Source organism: Rana temporaria, chromosome 1, assembly GCF_905171775.1.
Source record: "Rana temporaria chromosome 1, aRanTem1.1, whole genome shotgun sequence".
NCBI classification, from domain to species: Eukaryota; Metazoa; Chordata; class Amphibia; order Anura; family Ranidae; genus Rana; species Rana temporaria.
In genome coordinates this window covers 428,380,934-428,394,830 of record NC_053489.1, presented here as the reverse complement: position 1 = coordinate 428,394,830, position 13,897 = coordinate 428,380,934, and the positions used below count along the sequence as shown (strand labels likewise).

At 40.5% G+C, this 13,897-nt stretch overlaps 1 protein-coding gene across 2 annotated transcripts in view; it reads left to right on the top strand.

Moving 5' to 3' along the window:
- The window catches only part of TNKS (tankyrase), a 239,785-nt gene that overhangs the window by 141,748 nt on the left and 84,140 nt on the right, over window positions 1–13,897 (top strand). For both annotated transcript variants that reach the window (XM_040325353.1, XM_040325352.1), the window contains exons 6-8: window positions 6,065–6,159; window positions 11,432–11,498; window positions 12,122–12,308. In XM_040325353.1, coding sequence (XP_040181287.1) covers window positions 6,065–6,159; window positions 11,432–11,498; window positions 12,122–12,308 — 349 coding nt within the window. The remainder of the gene's footprint in view (window positions 1–6,064; window positions 6,160–11,431; window positions 11,499–12,121; window positions 12,309–13,897) is intronic.

Sequence of the window (13,897 nt, the reverse complement as noted above, 5' to 3'; positions counted from 1 at the left end):
GTTTTCAGTGCCGAACAATGCAAATGTCAGTATTTAAACTATAAACATATAGCTAGTGCTATTAGCAATGTGTTTAAGTTAAACAAAAGTAAAAAAAAAAAAATAATATGTTTTCATTGACATGAAGGTCAGGTTACTATAACCCAGGCAGCACAGAGTTTCCTCTTACATCAGAGTCTGCAGGATTCCCCCTTACAGTGAAAGGGAACTCTTATGTAAAGGGGAACGCTGCAGATCATGATCTAAGGGGGGAACTCTGATGTGGAGGGGGGCTCTGGTGACCAGAGTCCACTGCTTTCTCTTTCCCACTTACATCAGGGTCCGCAGACTGATTTCCCCCTTGCATTGTAAGGGGGAATCCTGCAGACTCTGATGTAAAGGGGAACTCTGATGTGGGGGGCACTCTGGTGACCAGAGACCACCTTCCGTAGAGTAAATACACTAAGGTAAGGGGGGTCACTAATATAGGAGGGGGAACCTTTATATCAGTGCCCCCCTTACATTTTTGCATTCACTCCCCCCTTACATCAGCAACCCCCCATACTCGTGGAGGACCAGATCTTCTCTGTAATTTTTTTACTGGGCAGCCGGTGGGGCCCCCCAGGCAAGCAGGGCCCCCGGGCAACTGCCCAGCGTGCCCAATGGAAAAGATGGCCCTGGGTGGGGCTCAGGGATTCATAGTGAGAGATTGTATAGTTTTGAATAAAAGGCGCTAAATCCGTCTGCTATATCTTTGGGGTTTGTTAGTTTATGTTCCTTAGCATTTAGAAGGAATGGGATTCTGTTTTGCTCTGCTCCACATTTATTTTGCTGGGCTAGGAGTTTCCCAGCTTTATTACTCTAGGAGTACCAGGTGAGGCGAACGCGCTTAAAGGGGTTGTAAATCTTTGTGTTTTTTCACCTTAATGCATCCTATGGGTTATTGGGCTGGGTTATTAGTTGTGGGATATGCTGCAAGGGATTGTGACGCTGGCTGATCTGCTGTGGGACTACAGGTCTCAGCGCTATATTGCTTCTTAGTGGGAGGCTGTTAGGGGATTTTGCAGATATGTCAGCTAGTCTCTTACCTCTGTCTCCTGGAGAGGTGGATTGCTCTGAGGATTGATAAATGTCGTCCTCTATGTCAGGGTTGGTTGGTTAGTGTTCTTGCTGTGCAGGCTTCATGTAGTAGTCCAGCAGCCTCGAGCTGCGTTCTTTTGCGGGACATAGACCGGGGGGGTACCCTGAATGTGGCCCTCTGTTCCGGAGGGTGTGTGCTGGCTACAGAGGGGCTGGATGTGCCTGTTTGGTCTGTGGAGGAGCAGAGCAGCAGATTCAAGCTGCCATCTCCAGTAGTGGCCAGGCCATGCCCCCACACACATTTTTCAGTGCCTATTCCACTGCTTGGAGGTTGTAGTGTCTGCCCTGGTTCACACTGGGTACGATTTGGAACGATTTGAGATGCGATTTGACATGTCAAATCGCATCTCAAATCGGCGGCAATTGTCGGCAATGGCACTGTCCTAATCAGTGCGACGCCGCATCTGCGATTTCAAAAAGTAGTTCCTGTACTACTTTTTGCAATTTCGGGCCGCGATTTACATTAAATTGCGGCCGAAATCGCGGAAAATCGCGGCAAAATCGCGGCCGCGAAATCGCAGTAAAATCTTTTGAATTTGAATTTTGAATTCGCCGCAGTGTGAACCTAGGCTCTAGGTTTTTAAAATACTTTGTGTAAAAGGTAAAAAATCACTTTAGAAAAATGTGATGCCACCTGTTAAAGAGCTATGCTAAATGTTCTGGCAGACATGTAACTGGAGCTTACAATGTACACTTATGTGCCTTTTCAATACTAACACATTTAGGCTTAATATAGAAGCTAACTCCAAAAATAAAAGATAAGACAGAAGTTCTTCGTGACTGCCATTTTAAGTGTATAGCAGTTCTAACAATAGCGTGATCAAGTGTTCTTTCTCCCCAAGTTAATTTGGTAAAAGCCTCATTTTTTGGAAGTAGTGATGTTTTAGCATTAAAGAAAATACTTGATGTATTTGGGATAATCTTTTAGTTAATCTACCACCTAATATTTGTATAAATTGTGTGAATTTAACCACTTCCCCTCTGGAGAAGTGTTTTCATTTTTCACACACATTTTAAAATATTAATTTTTGGTTCTAAAGTTGCATAAACTCCCAAAACATTATGGCCCGGATTCACAAAGCACTTACGCTGACGTATCTCCAGATACGCCGCGTAAGTGTAAGTATGCGTCGTCGTATCTATGCGCCGTGCCCATAAACTGAGATACGCCTGAAAATAGGCTTCATCCGCCGTCGTATCGTGGGCGCATTTGCCGCTCCCATTGATTTTCTATGCACATATGCAAATGAGGGAGATATGCCGATTCACAAACCTAGTTGCATCCGGTGCATAATATACGCGGTTTGCGTAAGTCGTACGTCCGGCGTAAAGTTATTCCCCATATAGGAGGCGCAACTCATGCAAAGGTATGGACCAGGGAACACAAGCCGTCGTATCTTTTGTCGTTTACGTTGTATACCCAGTATATGTTGTACAATTGCTTGCACGCCATTGCACTTTTACATCTGTGTGTACAACGGGGAGGGAGACATTTTTCGTTATATATTTTTTTTATTATTTGCTATCAAAAGGAGGAACTAAAAAGCCCCCTGTGTAATAGCACTAAGCAGGTGACTGGTAGTGAGGAGGTTCAGATTGGGGAAAAAAATCCATGTTCTGTCTGAACTTTACATGTTTAGACTTTAGCAAATAGCCAAACTAAATTAGGTATTTTGCCGAGCTGAACCTCTGGTTGCAGCTTGAAGTTAAACATTTAGCAGCAGTAATACTACCACTGATACATTTGACAGCGTCCCACTGAGGCTGGTTGTTGGGTAGCTGACAAGCCACCAACTAGATATGTATTCCCACCCGGTCTATTCAGCTGTCAGCTGGTTGAATTGTTTTGTTTTGATTCAATACATCTCCTGGGATTTTGCTGTCTTTTTCTGTTTTACAAGAATAGAAACCATGGTGGAGTACCTTCATCCCAATGATGAAGAGAAGAACAAATACCATCCAAAAAGGAAATTAAGGGACTATTATTGGCAGCACAGACAGATGGACTCCAAAAGAGTGTATGTATATATATATATATATATATATATATATATATATATATATATATATATATATATATATATATATATATATATATATATTAGTAAATGGGTTAAAAACATCTGAGTGGCTGATACAGGAGAGTTCAACACAGTGATGGTAATGTGAACATGACCTTGATATTAGGTACAGATTACAGAGCCATCCAACGCAAAGTTATATGCTCTTCTTCTGAAAATGGTCTGTCTAGGAAACCACCATCAAAATAGCGGGATGGAGTGTTGAAGGAAACTGGAGTGCTAGAAATGCAGACCGGCATATGTTGGAGGTGTATACGTTGCAGCATGTGGGTATCAAATCCCCAGCAGAATGGCTGAATAAGTATTAGGGGGGCTGAGGCTGATCGAAATGGGGCTCATGTAAGTATTAGGGGGGCTAAGGTAGGCTGCTGTACAGAGAGGGCTTTTTATCTTGTTGCATAAAATGCATTAAGATAAAAATCCTTCTACCTTTACAACCACTTTAAAGGGGTTGTAAAGGTACAATTTTCTTTTCCTAAATAGCTTCTTTACCTTAGTGCAGTCCTTCACTTACCTCATCTTTCCATTTTGCTTTTAAATGTCCTTATTTCTTCTGAGAAATCCTCGCTTTCTGTTCTTCTGTCTGTAACTCCACACAGTAATGCGAGGCTTTCTCCCTCGTGTGGAGTGTTGTGCTCGCCCCCTTCCCTTGAGGGGGTGAGCAGGAGAGTCAGGATGCTCTACGTTGCAGAAAGAGAAAGGAGCTGTGTGTTAGTGGGTGTCCTGACTCTCCTGTAGTCCAAAGAAGGGGGCGAGCACGACACTCCACACCAGGGAGAAAGCCTTGCATTACTGTGTGGAGTACTAGAACAGGAAGTGAGGATTTCTCAGAAGAAATGAGGACAAAAAGTCGTATAGGTGTGAAAGGGGCCAAAGTGGGAATGTAGTCCTTTTCAATATGTGTGTGTGTGTGTGTGTTTTTTTTTTTTTGTTATCCATAAAATGGTCGTATACATATTTTTTTTTTTTTTTGTGTGTGTTTGATGTTTTCCAATTTTTAAATCAATTGTATGTAATATTATAAAGTATGTACATGGAGGTAGCTTTTTTGTTCTCTACACATGCAGGCTCTGTTTCATGTTTGTTACCCAATGATTGTTCTTTACTGGTTTAAAACAATGCACTCCTATGTGTGTGATATCTTATGTCACCATTTTTAAGAAACGGCTCCTTCCAATGCCGCATACACACGATAATTTTTCGGCTTGTAAAAAACTATGTTTTTTAAAAATGTCATTTAAAATGATCGTGTGTGGGCTTCACAGCATTTTTCGGGTTCTCTAAAACGACAAAAAAAAATTGAACATGCTCTATTTTTTAACAACGTTTTAAACCATGTCGTTTTTCGGGTTGTAAAAATTGATCGTGTGTGGGCTTTAACGACATGAAAAACCCACGCATGCTCAGAAGCAAGTTATGAGACGGGAGCGCTCGTTCTGGTAAAACTACCGTTCGTAATGGAGTAAGCACATTCATCACGCTGTAACAGACAGAAAAGCGCGAATCGTCTTTTACTAACACGAAATCAGCAAAAGCAGCCCAAAGGGTGGCGTCATCCGCTTGGAACTTCCCCTTTATAGTGCCGTCGTACGTGTTGTACGTCACCGCGCTTTGCTAGAGCATTTTTTTTTTTCACTATCGTGTGTAGGCAACATCGTTTTAATGATGAAGTTGAAAAAAACTTTGTTTTTTACAAGCCGAAAAATGATCGTGTGTACGCGACATAACGGCTCATCTACAAATTTCTAAATGAACAAAAATATGAAGTGCATACTGTACATACAAACATGTGCAGGTCACATACAGAAGCACTTTTTGCTGGTCAGTAATTTAAAAATGAATAAAACCACAGGGTCAGCTAAGCAGCCAGACAGCAAGCACATTTAAAGAAAAGCAGGGCTAATACCTTCAAGACTCAAATATTTGAGGAGAGACCACAGGTGCCATGGCTCAAAACCACTACAGGCTCTCTGTACATGGCAATCTGGAAAAAGGTAACGGAGGTAAGAGTCTGGTCAAAAGACCTATGAGTTTCAGCTCATAGGGGCCCCATAGTAAGCCTATTGGTGACATCACTGCCCAGGCATTGCAGCCGTTGTCATTGGCGTCTCCTCTCTTCCTGGAAGCTGGCTACTGGGGAGATCACTTGAACAGACTGGAGTGCCCAGAGAATAGGTAAGTATAGGCAGTTTCCTTCTATAGGAAGAATAGGATTTACAAGGGGGGTAGTAGCAGGTTTAAGCTTAGCTAATAATAGCCTGAACTTTTCCCCTTTGTTAAACCAGGCAGTGTTTAAATCTACTTTACAACCAATGAGACCAATGAGATCTATCAGCATAGTACAGATAGAATTAATTATGGTAAACATAACTCCACAGCCTTCCTTTGCATAGCAGAGAAACACCCCAGAAAAGATTATTTAAGTTGTGCTATGTGAATGAGAGCAAATCTAACAAATGTAAAGTGGGTGTCATCCCAATTTGCCTGCAAACGTGGAAATACACATTAATCGTTCATTAAGAGACACAGCCACATCAAGTACGGTATATCTGTGAGTTTATGGTGCCACCTACATGTCTAATAAATCTGACTGTGTTTCTCAACTCCGAGTAAAGAATTTTACGGTGAGTGCAAAAATGCATTTCTTTTCATTTTATAAAAAAAAAAATATGTAATGCACTCCTAAAAAAGAAATGTGTTTCTGCATATACATAGCACAGTATAAAACACTGTTAAATGTATATTCTTCTGTCTGAAGTATGGGCAAAAAAAATCCCTTTGTGATATATTTACAGTATGTAAGATGAACAATTTTTGGGTAGTGTATGCAGAAACATTAAACCATATATTTTTTTTTTTACCAGTCTACACCTTTACATTTAGCAGCGGGATACAACAGAGTCAGGATTGTACAACTCCTCCTTCAGCATGGTGCTGACGTTCATGCAAAAGACAAAGGGTAAGTAAATGTGATTTATCCGTTTTTATTTATTCAGAATAGCATAGATTTGCATGTGATCTAAAAAAGCATTGTTTTCAATGAAGGCTGTTGAAATATATGCAGTGCAATTCTGATCAGGTTAAAAAAAAAGGGTCCTATGCGAGTTTAGTGTGGCACGGTGTGAATTTCAGCTCCTTAGACTTTAATGGGACCATATTGAAATTGCAGTCCTGTGTTCACATCAGTGCAAATCCAGCAGGTTTCTTTCTATTTCCCACCTCCTGCTCCTCCTCTCCTCTCCTGTCAATAGCAAATTGTGGAGCAGGGCCGCCATGTCTAAATGATAGCTCATCAGCTGGCAGCGGGGTACATGCTGATTTTTTTTTTGTTCCAAGATTTTTTTTTTATTAAAGGTTTTTACAAATAAAGTAAATTCCAATCTTAATTTCAAACAATACGCAATATCCACAATTTATACTGTATGTAAGAATTTATATATCTTTGCTCGGTTAAAGAATCAGCAGCTGAACACTATAACCAAGATATTGGGCATGAAAAAAATACTGCAAAAATAAAAAGTGCGGCGCTAAATTAAACTGAAAACTTAAATGACACAATGCACTGGCATGTGATAAATAAAGTTCAATGTGCAATATCTAATGTGCAATAACACTGTAGCTAATATGCAATATTTAAATAATAATGAAATTGGTGAGAGCAACTAACAATATAGCATATTATATACTATAGTATTCAAACGTGCAATAAACAAATTTGAAAATTGTGCAATATTAAGTGACAAAGTTCACGCGACTGGTATGCAGATATAAAAAGTCCAATAAAAAAAATCCAGAAAAAGGAAGAAAATGAATATGAAAAATTCTTGAAACTAATGTTCAGTGTTCAGCCGTGCTGACCCGACCCGGAAGTGACATCATCTGAAGTGTACCGCCGATTGCAGTCCTATCCCAATTTTTTTAAATGTCAGTGAAGAAGATCCTAATAATGTTCAATGGAGGAGAACCCACAAGGAGTGGACAGCGTTGGTCAGATGTTTGGCAGCGTGTCACCCATCACCATAGTTAAGATAAAAGGCTTACCAGAAAGCTTACTCAGGGGGGTCACAAAGCACTTGTTTGGATACCAAGATCCACTGGAAGGATGTCCAAGCATCTCTCACCAGAAGCCTAAGCAGCGCAAGGAGCATGCTGATGAGAGGAGCGAGCAAAATGACAGGGTTGAGGAGGGACAAGACCTGTAAGTGTTTCTTGCACAGAGCTGTGTGATTTTCAGAACTGTCATTGACTGTTAAGATGTTGTCTCTCTGCATGACTGAATCGCAATCGGCCTTTGCGATTCAGGCATGCAGAGTGACAGCATCTCATTCCTCATCAGCATGCTCCTTGTGCTGCTTAGGCTTCTGACGAGAGATGCTTGGACATCCTTCCAGTGGATATTGGTATCCAAACAAGTGCTTTATGAACCCCCCTGAGTAAAGGTGGTAGCTGGCTTTCTGGTAAGCCTTTCATCTTAACTATGGTGATGGGTGACACGCTGCCAAACATCTCACCAATGCTGTCCACTCCTTGTGAGTTCTCCTCCATTGAATATTATTGGGATCTTCGCTGAACATTCGTTTTCATGAATTTTTAATATTCATTTTCTTCCCTTTTTCTGGATTTTTTTTATTGGACTTTTTATATCTGCATATCAGTCACATGAACTTTGTCACTTTATATTGCACAATTTGCACATTTGTTTATTGCACGTTTGAATATAGTATGCCATATTGTATTATGTTAGTTGGTTGCTCTCACTAATTTCATTATTATTCAAATATTGCATATTGGCTACAGTGTTATTGAAAATTGTACTTTATCACATGCTGGTAGACATTGTGTCATTTAAGTTTTCAGTTTAATTTAACGCTGCACTTTTTATTTTTCCACAATTTATATTGGATAGAAAATAAACCAAAAGGTTACACAGTGTAAACTGCACTAATACTGACCGAAATACCTAATTACATTCAATTGGCAAGGGACCATTCGCTCTAAGATGGCGGTCCTCAGCATATAGCTGAAATATAGAACTGCAAGCTACATAATCAATTCTCAATGAACCACAATCCAATTTGGTAGTTTGTAGAGAGGCCATAAAAAAAATGTCCCAGCATGTCTTTCTATTGTATGATAGCAATGTGATGGGGTTCAGACTACGTCATACACCTCAACCACAGAAACTTAATCACATAAGCAAGGAGAAGAAAAGAAAAGTAGGAAAAAGGAGGGGAAGCGGAAAAGACTCCACACTCTGGTCCATCTCATTCAGACGAGACCCTAGCAGAGTATGGTCTGGGGATCATTGGTCAAGTATCTTGGATATTGCTGTTAACCATTAATTTAGCATAAGCTAGGAAAGCTTGTGTTTAGGCTTGTCAAATAGTATGGTAGCCAACTTCCAATTTCTCGCTACAGAGACAAATATGAAAGTAAAGCCTCGTACACACAGGCCAGAATCTCGTCAGGAAAAAAAAACGTTGTTTTTCCTGACGAGATTCTTAGCAAGAATCTCTTGCCGCCTGAGTGTACACACACTCCTTTCAAAAGAACCATGGTTCTTTTGAAAAGCAAGAACACGTGATGTCATCGTATACGACGAGCATGCGCTGATCACATTCACCCTACCTATGCCGTGGAAGCTACCGCGCATGCGTCAAAGTCATTTCAAACATGCGCGGGTTTCCACAGCGACAGGTAAGTATACAGACGCTCTGGTTTCTCACCTGGAAACAGGCAAACAAGAATCTCGACGAGAAAATAGAGAGCAGGTTCTCTATTTTTCTCGTCGAGATTCTGGGCAGATTTCCAGACGAGAAACCTGAACGCCCTCGTACACATGCTCGGTTTACTCGGCCGAGCGTGTGTACGAGGCTTAAGAAGTCGTCTCTGCATGTTTCGGTGACTTGGCCAGATTAATTTGAGTAAGCAGAAAAATTTGAATCCAAAGCCTCCTTACTTGAGGACATTGCCATTATATATGATAGTACGTACCTTCCTGACCACATCCCCTGAAACATTTAGACGATTCTCCCAGGATATAAGTAACCATTCCGGCCGGTACCATATACCAACCGGTGTTGATGAGCGACCTCGATGCTACCTGTTCAAGATCTTCTTGGATATCCTGTTCCCATTTGACCATATAACTCAGTTTGACTGATTGAATATGTTAAAATGGTATATATTTCAGATGTATGACCATGGCTTTTATCATACCTGTGGCATAAATATTCCATAGGTAACATAGTTACAAGATTACATTTGTGAGATAAAGTATGCATGTAATGTGTTCTTTGAGTGTATCGAAATTGTTCAGAGTCCGGCATTTGGTGTTTTTCTATTAAGGTTTGTTTAAACAGCAATCCCTTGTGATCGTGTAGGTCTGCGATGTGCAGGAAGCCCCTGTTGGACCACCATTTGAATGCCAAAGGGGTGAGGCCTGGGGTGAAGTCCTTATTTCGCAACAAGGAAGCTAATGGACTATGGGGCGATTTGAAATTATAGGGCTTAGACAATCTGTCCCATATACTAAATGATGAAATGAAAGAAATGGGCACAAGATCAGAGGCCGGTCTTTTTCGTTGGCAACCACATAGTATGGAAAATTGGCCTATACTAACCAAAATATCCACAATGGATGAGGCTGCTGAGAATGTAATTTAGTGAATTGAGCTAACTGCACAGCATAGAAATATTTTATCAAATCAGAAACTACCAAGCCCCCCTTTTGTTTTCGGGTAAACCGTATGCATTTATTCACCCTAGGCCTTCTTTCCCCCTCAAATAAATTGAATAAGTTTCTTTTGAAACCAATTTAGATCAGATCTAATCAATGACACTGATATTGTAGGAAAAAAGTATAAAAATCTTGGGAGGACATATATTTTTACAGATAGTAGTCTGCCGAACCACAACAGAGGGTGTAGTTGCCATCTAGCCATGTCCGCTGTTAGGCATTTATACAGTGCAGGATAGTTCTGAGAACATAAGGTGTTTAACGAGGATGTTAAGTAAATACCGGTACCTAAATACGTTTTTTCTGAATAAAATCAACATAGGGTCCCCCCTTCCCCCACCTGTTCAAAACTTTGAGACACGTCACAGGTCCCGGAAGTCGGCTTGGTCATTAACAAAGCTCAGTGAGACTCGCATATACGCAGTGGGGAGCTGGCTGTGAAGCCACAAGGAGTCACAGCTGGCTTCCCACAGTAATCATGGCAGTGCCGGTGTCTTGTCGATCTAGTTCCCCTATCGATATGGTTCCCTGCGTGACTGCGCAGACGAAGCCCACGGAAATCTCTGAACCTCGGGCGGCATCCAGGCTCATTCCTTAACATCCCCGTGGATTGGAGGATGTTAAAAAAAGAGCCAGAAGGCCGAGCGATCGCAGCGAGGCATCTGAGCGAAGCGAGGACGTGAGGCCGACTGGCCACTTGCAGCAAATTCCACGTTGCCCTGGACCTCTTGCTACAGCTGCTCATGTTCAGTGATTTCCATCGGCTCGGATTGCGCCTGCGCAGTCGAGAGGCGAAAACCGGCAACGTTGAATCCCTGGACAGGTAAGTGTCTTTTTATTAAAAGTCAGCAGCTATAGTATTTGTAGCTGCTGACTTTTTGTTTTTAAAACAAACTGAATATCCTCTTCAAGCTTGCCACCTTTATTTCACTGAAAACTATCATTGTGGCTGTGTTAAATCTCACCTAATAAAATCAATTTTTTATTTTTAAAATTGTTTAAATTTTAGGACTATATTACAAGATAATGGCAAAAAGGGGCATTTATCAAGCAAATTGATACATACAATAAGATGCAATCATGCTGTGTCTTCTTTACCAAAGTCTATGTAAGAGTTTTCTTGTGCTTTTGTGACCCTTGCACCTGTAATCCCAGAAAGCCAACTAAAATAGATTTGCAAATGTCTACAGCAAATTTAGAACTGAAAATTAGATTGATGCGTCTAGTGAACAGTTGAGAAGTTGTCCGAGTCAGGTGTCATTGTGTTGTGCTAATTCTGGGAGGAATTTATGAATCAAGTTGTAACGTTGTAGTGAATCTGTCATACAGTCTTGCAGCTCTTGTTTATCAAGGTCTTGCTGTGCAACACAATTAATAAATTCTTCTCTCCTCCTTTTATAATATTGTGTGCATGCAATACAATGTACATACATTTTATTAACACATGTTAGACAATATATGAAGAAAAGCTTTTTTTTTTCTTTGCATCTAGTGGTCTGGTGCCTCTACATAACGCTTGCTCCTATGGACACTTTGAAGTAACTGAGCTGCTTCTCAAGGTAAAAATGTTTTTTTTTTTTGTTATTATATATTATCCCAAGTACCCCTTATATTTTTTGTTTAATACAGTATGACCTTGGTTTGAGAGCGTTTTGCAAGACAAGCAAAATGTTTTAATACATTTGTGCCTTGATATACAAGCAATGTCTTGATATAAGAGTAGCGTCACGTCACAACTGAGTATAAAAAGAGAAGAGAGGAGCCTCTAAGTGTAGCAATATGGTTACATTTAATGAAGGTACAACATTTAGCAACTTATTGCTACACTTAGAGGTGCCTCTTCTCTTTTATACCCTGTAAAAAAAATGCTTTGATACACAAGTGCTTTGGATTACAAGCATGTTTCTGGAACGAATTATGCTCGCAATCCAAGATTTTACTGTATAAGCATTTTAACTTACTGCCTGTAAACTGATTTCACTGTTGCCAGTTTCATGTCTTTTGGTTAATTACTGTATTTTAAAAGTGTGCTTCTGACCAACTTACTGTTTGAATTTGTTGTATCTTTATGTTTTGCAAGTACATTTGTCAGTTGTTTTTTTAAATAATTAAGCTAACTGTAATGCAAGTTCTCCTCCAAGCAGAATTTTATGTTTTCTTACAAATTTTTACTTGTTTTCAGCATGGCGCTTGTGTTAATGCCATGGATCTTTGGCAATTTACACCACTACATGAGGCTGCATCAAAAAATCGTGTTGAAGTATGTTCCTTGCTGCTGAGCCATGGAGCTGACCCAACACTTGTCAACTGCCATGGGAAAAGTGCTGTAGATATGGCTCCTACGCCAGAGTTGAAGGAGAGATTAACTTGTAAGTATAACAGTGACCAGCAGTTCATAAAATTATATTTGTATATTCGCTTTTGTTTGTACGAGGAAAGGGAAAAAATAGAGAGAAATGATAGCCTCATAGGATAAATAACTTGGGAGTAATATATATGGTTTGGGGCAGAATGTCATGTATGCAAATCATTCTTTAACCAATTATGACTACAGATATATAAAATAATGTTTAATTTATAATCGTTACAGGGTTTATATAGGGTTTTACTAAATAAAGGAAGATAGTACAGTTACAGTAAAATTCAAAACAAGAGGAGGGTCCTGCTTATGAGAGTTTATGATCTGAAAGTGAGGGGTCTGTAATACAAAAAGTAATAACTGTGAGAGGTATGAGTTAATGGAGAAAAAGCACAAGTGCACATTTTTATATGAGGAAGGATATGCCTCCCTGAAGAGATACATTTTCAGCGATTGCCTGAATGTGAACATGATAGATTATATTGGGGTAGGGAGTTCCAGAGGTAAGGAAATGTTCTGGAGAAGTCCCGGAGGCGAGCATGGGAGGAGATGACGAGGGAGCTAAAGAGCAAAAGGTCTAGGAATAAGCAGAGAGGGCGTTTTGTCCTAGACTGTTCATTTCATGTGCTGTATTTAGTGAGAGGTAATCTCTCCAAAATGCATAGAATTGTCCTCTTGGTATCACAGGAAAAGTTGGCCCCCGATGGGAGATTTTTTTTCTTCTTTTTGTTATGGCAACAACTGTAAACTTTTTCTATTTCAATTAGGTTTCTGTCTTCTGAGAATGGCAATGAATACAAATAGAGATTGAATCTATCCAGCGGGGACACAACAGGGTTAAAAACCCTGCCTGGGGTTCTCCACCTACTCCTATCCAAAAGAAAAATTGTTTTGTTTTTACATACACTTTAACTGCATTTTATTTACACACACACACACACACACACACACACACACACACACACATATATATATACATACATATATATACACATTAAAGAGGAAGTACTAGCCCATTATGTTGCACTTGCCTACAAACGAAGCCTGCGATGTCCCTGCTGGTGGCCACATCCATCTTCACCCTTCTTCTTTCTGGGCCGTAAACTCTGGCTCTGTGACTGGTCGGAGTCACGTGACTTCACTCCCACGCATGTGCGCAGGAGTCGCCGGTCACGGCACAGGCCCTTTAGAAACGGCACGATCGTGCCATTTCTTTGGTGCAAATCCGCCGATTACGTTGGCGCAAGCGTACATGGTAAATATCTCCTAAACCATTCAGGTTTAGGTGATATTACCAGTACCAGCAGGTAAGCCTTATTATAGGCTTACCTGTAGGTAAGAGTGGTGTAACTAGGTTTACAGCCACTTTAAGGCAGTTGGGCTGCTTAAGGCCTCGTACACACGATCAGTCCATCCGATGAAGCTGACTGATTGTCTGATGTGCCTACACACCATTGGTTAATGAACTGAACGTGTCAGAACGCGGTGACGTAAAATACAACGACGTGCTGAAAAAAACTAAGTTCAATGCTTCCAAGCATGTGTCGACTTGATTCTGAGCATGCGTGGGTTTTTAACCGATGCTTTTGCATACTAATG